General features: G+C 36.5%; 1 protein-coding gene across 8 annotated transcripts in view; it reads right to left on the bottom strand.

Moving 5' to 3' along the window:
- CDK14 (cyclin dependent kinase 14) overlaps nucleotides 1-19,816 on the bottom strand; it is a 722,297-nt gene that overhangs the window by 426,021 nt on the left and 276,460 nt on the right. For all 8 annotated transcript variants that reach the window (XM_035698550.2, XM_035698549.2, XM_049093543.1 and 5 more), the window contains one exon: nucleotides 7,368-7,613. In XM_035698550.2, the coding sequence (XP_035554443.1) occupies nucleotides 7,368-7,598 (231 nt within the window). In that variant the 5' untranslated portion in view covers nucleotides 7,599-7,613. The remainder of the gene's footprint in view (nucleotides 1-7,367; nucleotides 7,614-19,816) is intronic.

The following is a 19,816-nucleotide window of genomic DNA, read 5'->3' as shown; positions in this document are numbered from 1 at the left end:
CCTGACAAGGGGCCTCGGGCCTCGGTTCTATCTAGGAATGTTCTAGTCCACACAAGAAGGAGAAATGCCAAGACTCCCCCTTCCCTGCCCCTAGCCCCGCCCAAGGATAAATACTTAAGAACTATAGTGGAACTCTCAAATTTGCAACTTTCTCCCCTCTTCAGATTGGATCTGCCTATCATGAATATAGATTTATCTGGAGATGGGAGAAGGTAAATTTGGAAGACTTTGTGGTGGAATTTATAGAGGACGACCTTAATCTAAATACAAATTTCAGGAAACATGTTCTCTTTAAGTTTAGCTTATGACACCACAGCTCAATGAAATCCCTTCTAAATTGGGCCAACAAGACAGGCAGCTTCCCATAGTACTTCCAATAGTTTTAGCTATTGAGGAACACAGCTGGGATGGAGAAGGTAGTGGAAAAGGGGAAAGAACGCTTGTCCCATCAATGACAGTATTAACACTACTCAGGGACTAGGCCCAGGAAGAGCAGGCACTAAAGAAATGTTTGAAAAGGGGCACCTGGGTAGCTCAGTCAGTTATGCATCTGCCTTTGGCTCAGGTCATGACTCAGGGTCCTAGGATCAAGCCCTACATGGGGCTCCCTGCTCAGGGGGGTGCCTGCTTCTCCCTCTCCCCCTTCCTCTCCACTTGTGCCTCTCTCTCTCAAATAAATACAATCTTTTAAAAAAAAGTTTGAAACACAGAAAATCTGTCGAATACTTATTGAAATATACCAATTGAAACAAAATCACATTCTTTAGATTTTGCCTGAATTTTCAAGTGCCATTATCTAGACAAATTCAGGAAGTATAGGTGAACTTGGTGGTCTCTGAGGTCAAGGCACTCTTGGCTTCTTGATTTCAATCATGATTCCTAACAGAGACAATGACCAGTATGTAGTATGTGAGCAGTACAGAGATATAAGCCCAGTTGGGAAGATGTGGTATCATACAATATATCCACCACAGTATTTCCAAGAAACAAGAACAGCTATCCTGTTTTTCTCCCTAAAACAGGGACTCTGTACAGCACCACACTTCTGCTCACTTTCTCCCTCCTTCTCAACTGTGCTCTGGGAGCCTATTCAAGACAACTTAATACTTGAAAGGAATAACAAGAAAAACAAGAAAATAAAGATATGGTATTAATCTGGCCCTGGTAAAAGGACTATTCTGATGCCTATCAGCCTTTAAAAATCTTTACAACAAAATCTGTCCTAAAATTCCCATGCCCGTGGGTATGAAATGATCCAACCCATACCCTATGAGATGGGCAACAGAGTGGTATTACACAAGAAGTGTTACTGCTTCCATTTTCTGCCCAGTGAAGAACCCAAAGGAATATAGTCTTTCCACAAAAGAGAGTATCATAAAAATACCCTCTCCCATCACAACAGGGGAGAGAACAAAAAGGCAGCAGGTAGAAAGAACTCAGAATTAAAGAGTATTATAGCATCATGCTAAAAGAGAAAAGAAACCATTTCCAGCTTGAGTAGAAAAGAGCGCAAAGATATTTTTTCTAAGGCAAAAACTCCTATAAAGACAAGAAAGCAAAGCAGTTTCCACACAAAGTAATATAAGTGGTCTGATATCTAAGAATGACTTCCTGGGGCATAACAGGAAATAGTAAGCCCAGTAAGAAATTCAGGAAAGAGAATCTAAAGGAAGTTAACAATAGGAGAGAAACTGTGGAAATTTCTAGTTAAATATGGTGGTTTTAACACATGTAATACATTCCTTCCCCAATCTGTATTAAATTGACAGTAAAGTTATAATTCACAAGGGCAAATAGAACAAGTAAAAAGAATATTACAGACAAGGTCCAAACAAAAATTTGGAGATGGAAGACAAATGGATGGGAGGCCACGGACAAGGAAGAGGACCAAAGGCGTAAACCAAGAAGAATGAACTCAGTTCATACTTCAGAATCCCAGAAACACTCAAGAATGGAAGTTGGGCTTCAATGAGGGCCAAAACACAAAGTGCTTAGTCAGAGTGTGTTTAAGGAACGGGCCTCTTCCCTGGAAACCTGACTATCTCAGTCAGGTATCTGTTGTACCACGATCCTGGCAGAGGTTTATTCTCCGGAGAGGTTGAACCAGACAGGCCAGCACTGGGACACCAAGAACAGGGGAAGTCAGGATAAAGAGTCATACTGAATGAAAAAGCACAAGAAAACCTGTGTAGAACTCGGAGACCCTGGGCCCCTTCTTGATCATCTCAGAAAAATAGCAGTTAGGCTTTCATATCTGAGAAAATCAATTGGTAAATTTGTTCTGGGGTGACAACTCAGCCAAGGAAAAAGATGAATCGATACTGACATCTGATAGTCCTCCTCTGAAATGACTAGGTCTTCAGTGACATTCCCCAGGCTGATGCTTCCAGTTGACAAGCACTGTTGGCACAAAGAACTTTCCATCAGCTTTTTTTTGCACACTATTCAGAATATGAACTCAGTCAACAGTTCTTTCCAAAGGCATGATGTAGACTCAGCAAAATTAAAAATCTCAACAGGCAAGGCAGAGACCCAAAAAATAAACAGAAACAAAGAACTCAAAGGAGACTCCAGATAATCTAGGAAGTATAGTAAAAAGGAAAGAAAGAGAAAAGAAAAAGAAAGAAAGAAAGAAAGAAAGAAAGAAAGAAAGAAGAAAGAAAGAAAGAAAGAAAGAAAGAAGAAAGAAGAAAGAAAAGAAAGAAAAGAAAAGAAAAAAGAAAAGAGAAAGAAAGAAAGAAAGAAAGAAAGAAAGAAAGAAAGAAAGAAAGAAAGAAAGAAGAAAGAAAAAGAAAGAAAGAAAAAAAGAAAAAGAAAAGAAAACTTCTTTAAAATTCCCCCAAGTTCAGGATGCCTGGTGGCTCAGCGGTTGAGCGTCTGCCTTTGGATCAGGACACGATCCCAGGATCCTGGATAGAGTCCCACGTTGGGCTTCTTGCAGGGAGCCTGCTTCTCCCTCTGCCTGTGTCTCTGTATCTCTCCCTCTGTGTCTCTCATAAATAAATAAATAAAATCTTTTTTAAAAAGTTCCTCTGAGCTACATTTAGTATATTCAAAAACATAGGAGGTAATATATTATTCTTTGAAAAAGAGCAGGTTGATTTTTAAAAGAACATTTGAAGAATGAGAGCTTTTGGAAATAAACGTTAGCATCAATTACAAACCTAATTGAAGTATTAAAAAAATTTTATATATCCATAAAGCAGAGAAAACCAAAGTAAACTAAACCAAAGTAAATTAACAAATAAATAAATAACAATATAGGGATCTAGAAAAGAACAAAGCAGTGGCTTCAAAAGGCTATGAAACATTCTATTTTATAAACCAGAATCCTACACCCAGTCAGATTATTAATCTAAATTACGAAGTATGAATAAAGGCATAGTCATATGTGCAATTACATAAACCAAGAACAAGAAAGACCTATAACCCAGAGCCTAAGTATTCAACATAAAAATGATGGAAAAGAAACTTCTCAGGAAGATAGAGAAGGGAATTCTCAGGATAGCAGGCTTGGAGATCAAGCAGTCTAGACTGGATTAGAAGGGTTGATAGCTTCAAGGACGATCTCAGGGGGAGGAAAAACTGATAGGTTAGCCAATTCTGATTTGTTTCAGAAGTTTTATAGTTTTACCAAATAATCTGGAACCTCAATTTGTAATTGAAATTATAATAATTCATTATATCAATTATGAACAAATGAAGAAGAAGCAATTATGACTAAGAAAATCTAAAAGTTATGCAAAGAAGGATAGAGTTGTTGAATCACTATGTTGTACACCTAAAACTCCTGTAACATTGTGTATCAACTATACTTTAAGAAAAAAATAAATTTCAAAAAGTTTTTCAAGGAAGGAAGTTTAATCATAGTATGCCATGTGGCCCTGCTACGAATAGTATTTAGAGCATCACAAGATTACAAACACCATATATTAAAAGCCAAGCGGTAGGGGAAATACAGTTGGGGATAGGAACACAATAGAGAAAATCCTCTCTTGATGTGTTCCTTTGTACTCTATAAATCAGTTGTTATATCTAGAGGCTTGCTCAGATTCAAGTTTAATTTTATTGCTGCTTTGTGTAAACTTCCATTAGGACATCATAATGTCTAGCTATCTCTCTTTTAGTGATGTGAGTAGGTACTCACAACCATTACCTACATGTATTACTTCATCAGGGATTACCAAATTGTGAATACTAAATACATTATTCTTTCTTGATGTATTAGTGGGATTATTCTATAAGAGAAATTCACTGCCCCCCCCCATCAAAACTAGGTTACCATGAGGTAAATTTCATATAGGAATCACAGAAAATAAATGCTTAGTCATTTGCTTTATTTACCAGTTTTCAATAGTAATTCTTGTTTTTATAAAGGTTTCTCTTGGGTTTTGCCTGTTAATTTACAACCTACTATTTGGCTAACTTCACTCATTGTTTAGAGTATTTCCATTCTTTTGGATTTTCCAGATATATCATCAAAAATCTGCAAATAAAGATAATTTCACCACCTTCTAACTTGCTTTCATTATCTATAAAGATGTTATTTTGCTCCTTTTTTTTGTTTGTCCCTTATGGTTTTGTATAGAATTCAATCAATAACTTTTCTATTGGTTTTTTTAAGTAAAATGAATTATTTAGCAGTTTAATACAGGGGTGTGGCCAAGATAGCTTTTCTAGCTTCCTAAAATAAAATTATTTCTTTTTTTTTTTAGATTTTTTTTTTTTTTAAGATTGTATATATTTATTTGACAGAATGACAGAAGCAGGCAGATCAACAGGCCAAGGGAGAGGGAGAAAGCAGACTCCCCTCTGAGCAGGGAGCCTGATGTAGGGCTCCATCCCAGGACCCCAGGATCATGACCTGAGCAGAAAGCAGATGCTTAACCAACTGAGCCACCCAGGTGCCCCTAAAGTTCTTTCATCTGTTTCTCAAAGTTAAAAAGTAAAGACAATCTAGCACATACTGAGATCTTCCTCATCTGTTTTCACTTCAACACTTCTTTCTGGACCATCCATTTCCTTTGCCCTTGTTGAATACAAACTACACAGAAGTCTACTTCAGCACTTTCTATTCAGTGCAGGGCTTTGTCCTAAAAAGTTACTTTAATTTGACATTCTAGAGAAGTTACAGAAAGGCCAACAGACTGCTCCAATATCAGTAAATCACTATGGTTGCCTCGCACTCATCTACTCACAGAAGCCTGCAAAGTCCCTCCTAGTTGCTGCCACTGCTTTAATAATGTCCCAACAAGTTGCCCGTATGTACCTAATGGCAATGGGAGGGTGGTTGGAAGGAGACTTTCTGAGCATAGTCTCAAAGAGTAGACCTTTCACCTTCCCTGAGCTTGCACCCTCACACTTTCTAATACCAAGCAGTTCTGCATACTGTTCATGGTTTGTCCGTCCCCTCACTCTTATTTTGAGGTTCACGGAGATACTTGTCAACTGTATTTGTTGTCAATATTATCCACTGGTTTTGGTTTTACTATACTAGTTGTTCTAATTACAAAAAGAGTTTCAAAACCTATACCACTGCCATCCTCCCAGACTGGTCTATTTGATCTCCAAGCTATGTTCAAACATCACTTTAATAAAAATAAAATTTAAAGAGCTAGAGAAATATAAAAAGCATCAGGCAACACCCAGCATTCTTTGATAAGAATTGAAATTAATTCCTTATTAAATACTAAAAATACAGAAACTCCATTGTCACTTATGGTATGATGTATACACTGACTTTTAAAACTACCTGACCCCCAATAGCTACAAGCACACCCAGCACCTACATCTTGGTTTCTAACTACCACTTTCCAATAAAAGGAACTGAGATTCTTTAGAGAAAGGGCTGGTTTTAGGTCAAGGGTTGGGAAAAATACAGTATTAAGCCAAAAGTGTCTCTTAGGGCCAGAACATAAGGAAGTGTTCAAAAAAACAGAGGGATGAAGACATCTCAAAAGGACACAGGAGCTAACCTAAAAGAGTTCTCAGTGGTTAAAGTAGGAAGAATCTGATCAACAAAAGAAGTTATGTACCAGCAGATTATAACTAGTATTGCAGATAAAATGCAGGACAGGACAACTAGTTAAATTTATATTTCAGATAAATGGCAAATAATTTTTAGTATAAGTATGCCTCATTGCAATATCTGAAAATGCCAATTTCTATATATCATTTATAGGTTGATATATAATTATATAGTAAAATATATATAATTCTCTTTCCATAACATAGGCTTAATCATTCTCAACAACTTGTTTCATTTCTTCTAAATGCTACTAAATCTAAAGGTTCTCCCAGGAGTCCAGTGATATATCTGTTACCTAGATGGACACTACTTTGCATGCATAGACAAGATTATGGGGTCAGTTTGGGGGGGAAAAAGAAAAAACAGATCATCGACGCTTCTCACAAATGCTGCATTGATAATATTTATTTTAGCTTCATTAAGACAAAATGTGACAAGACATGTGCAGTGTCATATAGTTTAATTGAATTGAAGTGTCAATATTCTTCTTGCAGTTGACATTTCTGGCTCTGCTTTGCCCTCATCAAACTTAATATTTAATATCTGTAAAATGGCATGTTTCTTAGCAAAATGATAGAATCAAAATTCTCTTAGCATTCTCCTCTTACCTTTTAAAACTTTTAGAATATCTACTCAAAAAGTTCTTAAGTGTACGTTAAATCTGAAAATTAACTTTAAAAGATCATAAGGGTTTTTACAAGGATAAATGCAGGCTGGTTTTGGATATGTAAGTTTCAGTAAAAATTTTACAGTCAAAAAGCAGCATTCACCTCAGAACTTTATATCTCCTTAGGTCAAAAGGCACTCACCTTAATCTATCATTAGTAAGAAAATTTCATTATGATGAACAGGATTTCTCTTTAAGAAGACCAATTTCAACATCTAGCTCTTAAATTCTAAAACATTTACACTGAAAACAAACTGGAATAAGACAAGTGAACAATTTGAACATTTACTCTGAAATGACAATCTTTGTGAATTTGCCAAACTCAAAACTACCTTTATTGCCCACAAAAACAGTAAAGTTCAACATCCTTTCTAGGGGTTTGAAATACCAAAGGATCTTTAATTATAAAATCTCTAAACAACTAGGGGGGAAAAAAGATTTTTCCAAAAATAAATTGAATCACTTCTCATTTGTTTGCTGGGTACTTATGAATAAAGAGTCTGTATATAGATTGTGCTCTCTCTTTCCTCCAAAACACTAAACCACCCTGAGAGAGAGTGCATAATAATGACCTGATAAAGCCACTTGCCCTCTTCCAGCACAGCAGGCCAGGACTGTAAAAGAGATACTTCCTCTGCTCCCCCACTGATAAAGAGGACTGACTGCACTTACCGAGCTGGGGCTGGAGTGCCGCCTGACTTTCGGAGACTCTTTGCCAGTGGAGGAGGACTTAAAGTTAATGCAAGCATTGTTCTCAGAATGCACCCTCTTTACTTGATTAGCTGGTTTCTCAAATGGGTCAAAAGTGCTCTGTGTCCTCTGAACCCTGACTTTTTTATCCTCAGGAATTGTGTCCAGGGGTTTGATCACTGAGTCCATTCCCTGGCAGTTCCGTGTAGACATCTTTGTGACACATATCTAGAGAAAAAAGAAAGAGCGAAAGAAATTCAGAACTTTCCACTGAAACTTTAGTATCATTAAACACATGACTTATTATTCTAGAAAGTTTGCTAATTTCCATTTCAGGAAATACCCAGAAAGTCCACATTCCAAAAACTATACCAGCTTAAATCCCAATCTGAAAAAATTCCTCATAATTATTCCACTTCTATTCATTTAGGGCAGGCACTAAAATGCTGTCTGTAAAACGGGAAGCTTAAGGTTTAGGCTATCAGTGCTCTAAGGGGGTTCTTGAAACCCATCACATGTTTTAACCATTTGCCTGCATGTGGGATTACTCTAAATCATTAGGAAGTTGGACGACTTCACTTAACAATAATAATTTTTAAAAAATCAGTTGAGCTAAATCAGATGGGCATTTTAACTGACGGGTCACCATGGAAGCAGCTAACATAGCTAGAGAAGAAGATCACTATGTTTTTCAAAAGTAAATCTGTCCCATCCTACTAAGTTCATCTCCAAACTGGAATACAAAACTTGAGCACATAAAAGAGCTAATGGAGGCACCTGGGTGGCTCAGTTGTTTGAGCATCTGCTTTCGCCTTAGGTCATGATCTCAGGGTCCTGGGATTGAGCCCTGCATCGCATTGGTCTCCCTGCTCAGTGGGGAGCTAGCCTCTCCCTCTCCCTCTGCCACTCCCCCTGACTGTGCTCTCTCTGTCAATTAAATAAAATCTTTTTATTTTTTTATTTTTATTTATTTATTCATGAGAGATACAGAAGGAGAGAGAGGCAGAGACACAGGCAGAGGGAGAAGCAGGCTCCATGCAGGATCCCAGGTCTCCAGGATCACGGGCTGAAGGTGGCACTAAACCGCTAAGCCACCTGGGCTGCCCTAAAATCTTTTTTGAAAAGGAAATAAAATAAATGTTAATGGTTACAGATGTTTAAACATTGAAAATAGTGTTTTTTCTAATACCAAAACTAACGGATGCAAAGAAATAATACTGTAAAAAAGAAACACCAAATAACACTCATTTCAAAATCCACAAGGTCCCTACCTGCTTCCCAACTTCCCTCATTCTCTTGCCATGCCTGCCCCACTCTGATTTTATTTTAGTCTCTGACTTTTGCCCCACTGTTCTCTATTCTATGTTCAAAACCTTTCATTCTTCCTATAATCTGGAGATTTTATAGTTTTGATTAAATAATTTTATGGCCTCTAGTTTGTCTACGAAGCTAGGTAAACTTTATTGTTCTCTCGAGAAAAAATAATTCTGAAATTGCTTTTAAAGTTTTTTTTTTTTTCTTTATTGCTGTTAAGTTTCCATATCTTCATTTTTAAAAGCAGGGAAACAGAAGAATATCCCATATTGTTAAAATAAAGTATCTGTGTATTACATACAGGATGATTCCACATGAGGGATACATGTAGCTACTGTATGAATGGATATAGATACAGATATATACAGACACACAGATACAAACACAAACATAAATATTTGTATGTGTATGTATGAGCACAGTGGAAGCAATACAAGAAAACATACCAGGTTAACATAAGGTACTTCCAGACACGTGGAATTGGATTGGTCAAGAGTAAGATTACTAATTTTTACATACCCCGTATTGTTTGAATTATATAATAAACATGTCTGATAATGTAATTTTTTAAAACCACTGAACTAGGAGAGCACATATAATTGAATTATGCCCTTTCTTAAAATTTTTTAAACAAACCAAAAAAAAGTTTATTTATTTTTTCTTTTTAATTTTTATTTATTTATGATAGTCTCACAGAGAGAGAGAGAGAGAGAGGCAGAGACACAGGCAGAGGGAGAAGCAGGCTCCATGCACCGGGAGCCCGACGTGGGATTCGATCCGGGGTCTCCAGGATCGCGCCCTGGGCCAAAGGCAGGCGCCAAACCGCTGCGCCACCCAGGGATCCCGTTTATTTAAATCTTAAGCATCAGCTCTGTCCTAAGAGTAAAGCACAGGCTGAATTTTAATTAAGTCAAATGACAAGGATTATCATCAAACATTTTTAGCAAAACACAATACTATTGAACGTGCCTTGAAAAGACTTAAGGCCAATTCCTCTACCCATGATCAAAAACGAACAATTTATCACAGGTAGGTGAGATGCACTCAATATTTTTAAGAATTTATGTTTTCTTCTTAAGGATGTGAAAGCAAGAGGCAATAGATGTGTTGTGGATGTGAAACCACCCACATCACTGAAGTAAGTAGATTATAATAATGTATAAACACATGGGCCTGAGAAGTCAACAAACCTCAAGCATAAGAAATACAAAGAAAAAAACAAGAAAGCACATCAAAATCAAATTGCTTAAAACCAGGGATAAAGAGAATATCTTAAAAAGGAGCCAGAAGGGATTTAAAAGATAAGTATAACAGTAAATACTTAGAAACTAAATAATACAAAAGGAGAATTTAAAAAGTATCTTGAGGGATCCCTGGGTGGCTCAGCAGTTTAGCGCCTGCCTTCTGCCCAGGGCCTGATCCTGGAGACCCAGGATCAAGTCCCACATCAGGCTCCCCACAGGGAGCCTGCTTCTCCCTCTGCCTGTGTCTCTGCCTCTCTCTCTCTCTCTCTCTCTGTCTCTCATGAATAAATAAATAAAATCTTTTTTTAAAAAAAAGTATCTTGAACTAAATGAAATTTAAAAAATCAAAATGGCAGAATGTAGGAAAACTAGTACTTCAACTGTAGAAAATTAATAGTACTGAATGCAGATATAGAAAAAACAAAAGATCTCAAAGCACTGTGATTACACCTTAAAATACCAGAAAAAGAAGAGCAGGTGAAACTCAAAATAAGAATAAAAATAATAAATATCAGGGTGTAAATACATGAAATAGAAAATCAAAAGCTATAAAGAAAATCAATGAAACCAAAATCCGGTTTGTTTTCAGAGAAAAATTTCTTTTAAAGATTTATTTATTTATTCATGAGAGACACAGACTGAGAGAGAGAGGCAGAGACACAGGCAGAGGGAGAAGCAGGTTCCTCACTGGGAGCCCGATGCGGGACTCGATCCCAGATTCCGGGATCACGACCTGAGCTGAAGGCAGGCACCCAACCACTAAGCCACCCAGGCATCCCTCAGAGAAGATTTTATTTTAAATAAATAAATAAACCTCTAGCCAGACTGATAAGGACAAAAGGTAAAAAACAAATACTGCCAATATCAGAAATTGGAAAGGTGATATCACTACAGACTCTACAGATATTGTGAACAAGTTTATGCCAATAAATTCAGCAACTTAGAAGAAACAAATTCCTTAAAGGACAAAAACTACCAAAGTTCACTCCAGAAGAAACAGATAAGTCTATGTTTATTAAAGAAATCACATTTATAGCCAAAAACCTTGCCACAAAGAAAAAGCCAGGATAGGCAGCACTATTGGCAAAGTAAACCATACATTTCAGGAAGAAGGAACACCAATTCTACAGAAACTCCAAAAAAAATTAAAGAGGCAAGAATACCTCTCAACTTATTATATGTAACCAGCATCATTTCAACCCTAAAACCAGACAAAAATATTACAAGAAAATGACAGATTGATTTCTCTCATGAATCTAGAACTAAAAGTCACTGGCACACTTTTAATAAAGTTAATCCAGTAGTACATAAAAAGGATAATAAATCATGAAAAAGTAGAATTACTCCCAGTAAGGCAAGATAAGCTTAATATTTGAAAATGTGTAGGTTGCCATTATAGGGGCACCTCAGTTGCTCGGGTGGTTAAGCATCTGACTCTTGATTTAGGCTCAGGGTTGTGAGATCAAACCTCATGTTGGGCTCTGTCCTAGGCATGTAGCCTGCTTGAGATCCTCTCTCCCTCTTCCTCTGCCCCTCTACCTACCCCCCAAACACGAGTGCGCTCTCTCTCTAAAACACACACACACACAAAATGTGTAGTTTACCATTTTAATAAACAATGGTTTATTAAATCATTTAGAGATTAACAATCTCTAAAATGGTTTCTAGTGATGGCTACTTCCAGGTATTAATACTCTTACTTAGTCCCCAGATCTTGAATGTGAGCTATACTTTCTGACTTGTCTTCAACAAATAGAATATGGCAGAAATCACAGGATTTCATTTCAGAGAAATAATTATAAAATAACTGTGGCTTCTGTATTGGTACTCTTCCTCTCTCCCTCTCTCTTAGATTACTTAGCCCTAAAGAAGGTCAGCTGCTATGTCATGAGGCAGCCTTGTCAAGAGACACATGTGCAGAAAGACTGAGGCCTGAAAACACCAATGTGATCTGTGCTTTCAAGGACAACCACAGCCCAGCATACTGCTTGACCAAAACTTCATGAGAGACCCTGAGCCAGAGGTACTCAGCTAAGGAGTACCTGAATTCTAGAACCACAAAAAATGTGAGATAAATAATGTTTGCTGTTTCAAGATATTAACATTTGGGGTAATCTATTATGTGACAATAAATAACTGATATACAGATATTTTTAATCATAGGATCATCTCAATAGACTCAGAAAAAACATCTGATAAAATCCGTACCCATTTATGATAAAAATTCAATTAAAAAATAAAAATGGCTATTTTTATGGCTGAAATTAATAAAACAAGAAATGAGTGTTGGTGAGATGTGGAGAAACACTTGTGCACTGTTGGTGGAAATGCAAACTGGTGAAGCCGCTATGGTAAACAGCATGGAAGTTCCTCAAAAAGTTAAAAGAGAAATACTTTATAATCCAGCAATCACACTGCTGTTGTAATCACCCAAAGATTACAAAAACACTAATTCAAAGGGATGCATGCACTCCTATGTTTATAGCAGCACTATTTACAATAGCCAAGATATGGAAGCAGCCCAAGTGTTCACTGATAGATAAATGGATACAGAAGATGTGGTATATACACATACATACAATAGAATATTATTCAGCCATAAAAAGAATGAAATCATGTCATTTGCAAATACATGGGTAGAGCTAGAGAGTAAAACACTCAGCAAAATCAAAGAAAGACAAATACTTTATGATTTCATGCATATGTGGAATTTAAGAAACAAACAAGCAATAAAAAAGAGAGAGAGAGAGAGAAAGGGAAATCAAACAAATAACAGACTATTAACTGTACAAAACAAACTGATTTTACCAGAGGGGAAGTGGGTGGGGGGTTGGGGGGTGAGATAGGTGATGGGGATTAAGGAGGGCACTTCTCCTGAGGAGCACAGGGTGATGTATAGAAGTGCTGAATTACTATATTGTACACTTGAAACTAATATAACATTTATTTTATTTTATTTTAACTAACTGAAATGAAAATAAAAACTTAAAAAAAACGTTTCCTCAAGCGGTTAAAAGGCATCTACAAAAAAAGTAGAGTGACATAAAAGTTAGTGGTGAGAAACTAAATACCTTTCTCCTATGAACAGGAACAAATCAAGGATGTCCACTCTAACCACTAATTTAGTATTCATTGTGTTATAAGTTCTAGATGATGCCACAAAGCAGGAGGAAGAAATAATAAGCATCCACATTGGAAAGGAAGAAGTAAAGCCAACTTTATTCACAGAAGATATCATCTAGGTAGAAAATCCAATAAAATCTACAGAAAAAAATCTCCCAAGAATTAATAAGTTTATCAAGGGTGCAAGATATAAGATCAATATACAAACAAAAGCATTTATATTTCTAGATACTATCAACAATCAGAAATTAAAATTTAAAAAACAATTTAGCAAAAAATAAAAAACAATTTACAACAGCTTTGAACAATACAAAATACTTAGCAATAATTCTGACCATATATGTGCAAGATCTATACAAAGGACTACAAAACATGGCTGAAAGAAGTAAAACCTAGAAAGAAAGAGAAAAGAAAGAAAGAAGAAAAGAAAGAAAGAAAGAAAGAAAGAAAGAAAGAAAGAAAGAAAGAAAGAAAAGAAAGAAAAGAAAAGGAAAAGAAAAGAAAAGAAAAGGAAAAGAAAAGAAAAGAAAAGAAAGAAAAGAAAAGAAAAGAAAAGAAAAGAAAAGAAAAGAAAAGAAAAGAAAGAAAAGAAAAGAAAAGAAGCCAATTCATGGGTCTTTCAATTTATTGTGACACTTTCAGAAAGAAGTTAATCTCTGTGTTTCAGCCATAAAATGTTACTAGTTTCTTAATTTAAAAGGAGATTTACATATGTACATATAAATCAAACAAGGTAATAAATGTATATAAAATGATAATATAAAAAGATGTAAATGTGGATTGAATTAATACATGGCTAATGGGAAACACTACAACTCTATCCTTGAAAATAGCACCAGGAAGCATAGTGCCACAGGAAAATCTTGTAGTTTTGCAAAGGAGACTGTGGAGCTAACTCTACATTCCACTTAACCCTCTATTCTATTTTTTATGCAAAGCCTTAGAACTATCTTAGTAAAACATATTTTATCAGATAAAATATTGGGATTTTTCTATATTTATAGGAAAATATATGTGAAAAATTTTTTTCTAGATATATGGGGGAAATTTCACTAGGCAGTATAAATTTGTAACACATGTATACTAACAGAGCCACAGCAAAAATGTTAGCAAAGGCTAAAGGACAAATGTCACTTCAACATGTCAGCAGAAGAAAGAAGGGCTGTAAGGGCACCACTGAAGCTGAAAAAATGAACTTCATTCTGAACAAGTTCATGAAGCCACATAAACTTCCATAAACCTTTCATTTGCTGTTCTTTGTGCTAACCAATTGGCTGGCAAAACTAAGACTCACAAGGTTATGTGTTAAGTTTAGGAGACAGAGATTCTCTAACTGGAGGTTTTGATAAATTCTCTGAATCTCTACAATTTAAGAGAAATTGCTATGGAATGTACTGCAAAGTAGGGCCTTATGTCTCTCTTCATGCTTTATGTGAAGTGTCCTACATTTATATGTTGTCAGGTAGCGTCTCATTTCATAGATCTGACTATGGCACATTTATGGATAATTGCAGAAACCAGTGTGAGCTGTGCACAGTGGAAAACCAGGTTCTCTACAGTATTCTAGCATTAAGACAGAAGAGTGGCAGCCTTTTCCTAATTTTCAAGGGAAAAAGTATTTCAACAAAATTTCTTAAACTTAAAACAGTTCCCTACAAACATTCTTAAGCATTTCACATTTATCATTTTTGTCCTCTACTAACAAACAACAAAACATAGGTAGAAAACTATCACTAACATAAACTTCTTGGAAATAGTATAGTTATATGGAAATATGCATGTCTACAGTTGTGATTTTATTTGCTATGTTCACAACATATTTCTTGCTGGTCAGTTCCTAACTCTTATGATAATTTTCAAATGTATCAGTACCCACAGTGGTTTGCAGGGGACCATGCTTCCCAGGTACTCTAGAAACAGACCACACTAGACCCAGAATCTTATGCAGCTCCATGCAGTGGACTAAGACCACTGTCCACATTATTGCACCCTTCTCCTGCAGTGCCTTGCTCAGCACCTGGCCCACAATAAAGCTCAGTAAGGTTCTGCCAAATTAATATATCAGATGTAAGAAAGTTCATTCAAATAAGTAGTCTTCTTGCTGTTGCTAACAGGCCCAAAGCACTGAAAAATTTACCGTCCAAAAGTTATTGTCAAAAAGACAGCAGTCTCAACACAAGAATAATAAACATACATATTGATGCATAAAAGATTTTTTTTAACCAGCAGCTCATTGTGATAGAATTCTAAAGTGACACGGAATGTCCCTCACCTTTGGAAGACAGATAGCTGAGTCAGATAGCTCATGACTATACCCCCAAAGCAATGTCTCTTGCTTTCGAATAATCCCCTCCCCTTTGACTGTGAAAGTGATGAGATATCACTCCCATAATTACATTCTATCATGTGGCAAATGGGAGATGATCCTGAGTGGGCCTGACCTAATCAGGTGAGCTCTTTAAAAGCAGAGAGTTTTCTTCAGCTAGTCTCAGGAAGAAAAAGAGAGATGTGATCTGGGTAGCCTGGCAGAAGCAAACATTTCATGCTGTGAACTGAAACAGGGCTCCACGGTACAGCACTGCGAGGCAGCCTCTTAGAGCTGAGAGTGCTCATCGGCCAAGCTGGCAGGAACATGGGGACGATGGTCCTGTTACAACCATGAGAAAATTATTTCTGCCAACAACTAGTGAGATAATTAAGAGGATCCTGAGTCTCAGGTAAGAACCACAACCACACCTAACATCTTGATTTCGAGTGAGCCCAAGGGTAGAGAAACCAGCTGTGCCGTGCCCGGACTTCACAGAAACTGAGCTAATAAGCTGGTAAGTTTGTGGTAATAGGCTACACAGCAGTAGAAAACTAATACATTCACTTTACTGAAATTGCTTGAAGTACTTTGACATTTGCGTAGAATGTTCTTAGGAACTTGTTGCAGACACCACTTTCTGAATTTGATATACTGTATCAGATCCAGGAAAAAGTAAGTGACAAGTCTTGTGACCATTATCAATTTAAATGGCCAAATATTGCTAGTTTTCTGCACAGTGTAACTCCATCAGCCCACAAACACAGCTCTACATAATTAAGATTACACACAATTAATGCTGGTCTCCAATTTTCCTGAGGTTTACATGAATAATACCATTATCAGCACCCACTCTGTACATGTATCTTCATCCAGGAAAGTAATCTATACTTGAATTTTCCATGCAGGACACAATGACTGTTCTGGAAAAGTTTCAAGTTTCCAATATTTGGGACAAACGGCTTAAACACGATCTCGCCAGCTCTGCTAACCACGAGCAGAACAGAAAGAAGAATCTAGGGCCTTTATGAAGATAAGAGGGAACCAGCCTTGTTGACCTCCTGAGCTTGTCAGACAACTCACCAGGCAGACTCCAAAAAAGAAGACAAAAGGGCTTGGGCCCAGAGAAAGATGCAGGTAAGTGGAAGTAAGAATAGTACTCATTCCCCACAGAAAGCTGCAATTTCTGGCAGCTCAAAGAATAAAATTATTGAAGAACCCAGGGCACATAAAGAGATGAGCAAGTACACTGGAGTCCTAGCAATGAAAGAGGGTTCTAGAAGTCAAATTATACACTGTGCTACTCCCCAACACCCAAGTCTTCATCTGATTCCTTCTATCAAACTCAGCAATCTACATAAACATCCTTCCCTCCCACAACAAAATGCTTATGGTCAGTGCAGTAGAAAGTCTTGAAGACACATAAAATCTGATATTTTAACAAAACTGAAGGACAGAAGCATGATACGTCAAACAGAAAAAAAATCAATGGGAATCCATAACCTCAAAAAGACAGATTCTTCCAAACACCAAACAGTAGCTCTTTGATGCATTACTTTCATGTGTACCCTAGTGCCCAGATTTTGGTCTATGTTCCAATTCTCCACTATGAAAAAAGAGGAATCCTTGGAAGGTAATCTGATTCCAGTTCACAGGGCAGGAAACACAAAACAGCTGTGAAATATCCAGCTGTTACCAGAAAACTAGGATCCCTTCACAAATGTCAGGGGCAATGCAAGAAGGGGACAAAGAAGTCTGCCTATAGGGATTCCTAACAGCCAAATTGTGATTATGTATTTGGGCATTACCAGGAAAATAAAACTATGGTTAAATGAAACAAGGGGAATTATTGAAAGACCATTATGACTTCAAAAAAGCAAAGCTAGTATAAAGGGCAAAAGGCAGTTATAAAATAAAAGAGGCATGAATGGAATAGGATATGGTTGGTTTTAATACATGGAACTGCATTAAGAAAGGAGGAAGGCAACTAGTGCTAGCAAAAGTAGGAACTGTACCAGCAGCACAAGCATAGGAAGAGCAGCAACAGGGAATGCTCTTAACAGGGCAGGTCAATCTAACACAATAACAGACTAAATAAAGAATATGCAATGTTGCCTAAGCAATGCTTTACAAAGAACATGTCCAGGAAGACACCAAATTGCAAGGAAAACTTATGTGAAAACAGGGAGCAGAGGCGTTTTTTGGAAATGAGTTAAATTTTAATAACTAAGAGAAATTTAACCCTTAAAAAGAAAACTCAACTGACTGCTAACCAGTGACGCAGATCTGAATCACTTTGGAAAAAGCAACGGAGACCCAACAGTCAACAGCTCAGATCCTGTAAGCCCAGCTATTCTGAAAAGGCATTGTTTTTGTTTGTGGATCTCTAAAGATTACACAACCCCAAGAAGATTTTAAAAATGTTACTGAAACCCCTGGAAATAATTTAAATAAGTAGATTATAACCCTAGGAAGGTATAAAAAGACACATAAATAAAATTAATTAAACCCACAATGTTGGTCTTTTAAATAGGATGAGTGTAAGCATAGTAATATAATTTGCAATAATCATATTTGTACTTGTTTTCTTTAAGGTGTCTGAAATATGTTAAAATAATCAGTCATACTAAATTAGTATTCAAAATTAAGGAAATTTAATTAAGTCAGTAGTCAATGCTTAATTGGACTGAGACAAACTGGTTTTCAAAATTATACTTATTAGCTATATATTTTTTAAGAACATAGGCACCTATCCAAGTACAAAGGTCATAACTGTTGATGTTTCAGGCACAGAAGACCCTGGGATGCCATCAGCTTTCCTTACACATACTTTGTTAGTGCCCTCTGCCTAAGGCACACCTACCTCCTTCCTCCCATACCAAGTCACGTTCCTACCATATTGTTCAAGACTCTATTTTCATGTAGCTGTCTTATTTTTCCAGCACCATTTATTAAACAGACGGTCTTTTTCCTATGGTATATTCTTACCTCCAGTTGTCATAGACTAATAGACCATAGAAATGTGGGTTTATTTCTGGGCTCTTTATTCTGTTTCATTGATCTATATGTCTACTTTTATGCCAGTACCATACTGCCTTAATTACTATAGCTGTGCAGTATAGTTTGAAATCTCCAGCTTTGTTCTTCTTTCTCAAAATGGTTTTGGCTATTTGGGGCCCTTTATGGTCTTATACAAATTTTAGTATTATTTATTCCAGTACTGTGAAAAATGTCATTGGGATTTTGAAATTGTGCTGACTCTGTAAATTGCTTTGAGTAGTACATATTTTTAATAATATGAATTCTTCCAATCCATGAGCACAGTATATCCATTTATTTGATGAAAGAAATTGAAGATTTCTTTCATCAATGTCTTGTTTTTAGAATATAGGTCTTTCACCTCCTTTGTTAAACTTATTCCTAGCTATTTTATTCTTTTTTGATGCAAATGTAAATGGGACTCTGGTCTTAAATTCTTTCTTTTTTTTTTTAAAGAAAATTTTATTTATTTATTCATTAGAGACACAGAGAGGGAGAGAGGCAGAGACATAGGCAGAGGGAGAAGCAGTCCATGCAGGAAGCTTGACGTGGTGCTCAATCCCCGGTCTCCAGGATCGCGCCCTGGGCTGAAGGCAGCACTAAACCGCTGAGCCACCCAGGCTGCCCCTTAAATTCTCTTTCTTATAGGTATCAGTGTACAGAGAAACCACACATTTCTGTTAATATTAATTTTGTATCCTTAAAGTTTAATAAATTCATCAGTTCTAACAGATTTTTAGTAGAGGATTTAGGATTTTTTTTATATGTAGTATCATGTTATCTGCAAATAGTGACAATTTTACTTCTATCTTTCTAATCTGGATGTGTTTTATTTCTTTTTCTTGCCCAGCTGCTATAGTCAGGACTTCCAATACTGTGCTAAATAAAAGTGGCAAGAGTGAGCATCCTTATCTTGTTTCTGATCTTAAAGGAAAAGCTTTCAGCTTTTACCACTGAGTGTAATGTAACTGTGGGTCTGTCATGTATGGGTTTTATTATGTTGAGGTACATTCCCTCTATGCCCACTTTGTTGAGAGTTTTTATCCTAAATGGGTGTTGAATTTTGTCAAATGCTTTTTCTGCAGCTGCTGTGATGATCATATGATTTTTTTCCTTGGTTTTGTTAATGCAACAAATCTGTTTCCATAGGCAAGAACAAAAGTGGAAACAAATGGGACTGTGTCAAACTAAAAAGCTATTACACAGTGAAGGAAACCATCAACAAACAAAAAGACAACTTACTAAATAGGAGAAGATATTTGTAAGTGATATATCTTATAAGGGGTTAAGATCCAAAATAGATCTTTATAGAACTTCTATAACTAAATATCAAAAAAACAATCTGAATGAAAAATGAGTAGAGGACCTGTATAAACACTTTTCCAAAGAAGACTACACATGGCCTA

Source organism: Canis lupus, chromosome 14, assembly GCF_003254725.2.
Source record: "Canis lupus dingo isolate Sandy chromosome 14, ASM325472v2, whole genome shotgun sequence".
Classification (NCBI taxonomy): domain Eukaryota; kingdom Metazoa; phylum Chordata; class Mammalia; order Carnivora; family Canidae; genus Canis; species Canis lupus.
This window is presented reverse-complemented; position numbering and strand designations above follow the sequence as displayed.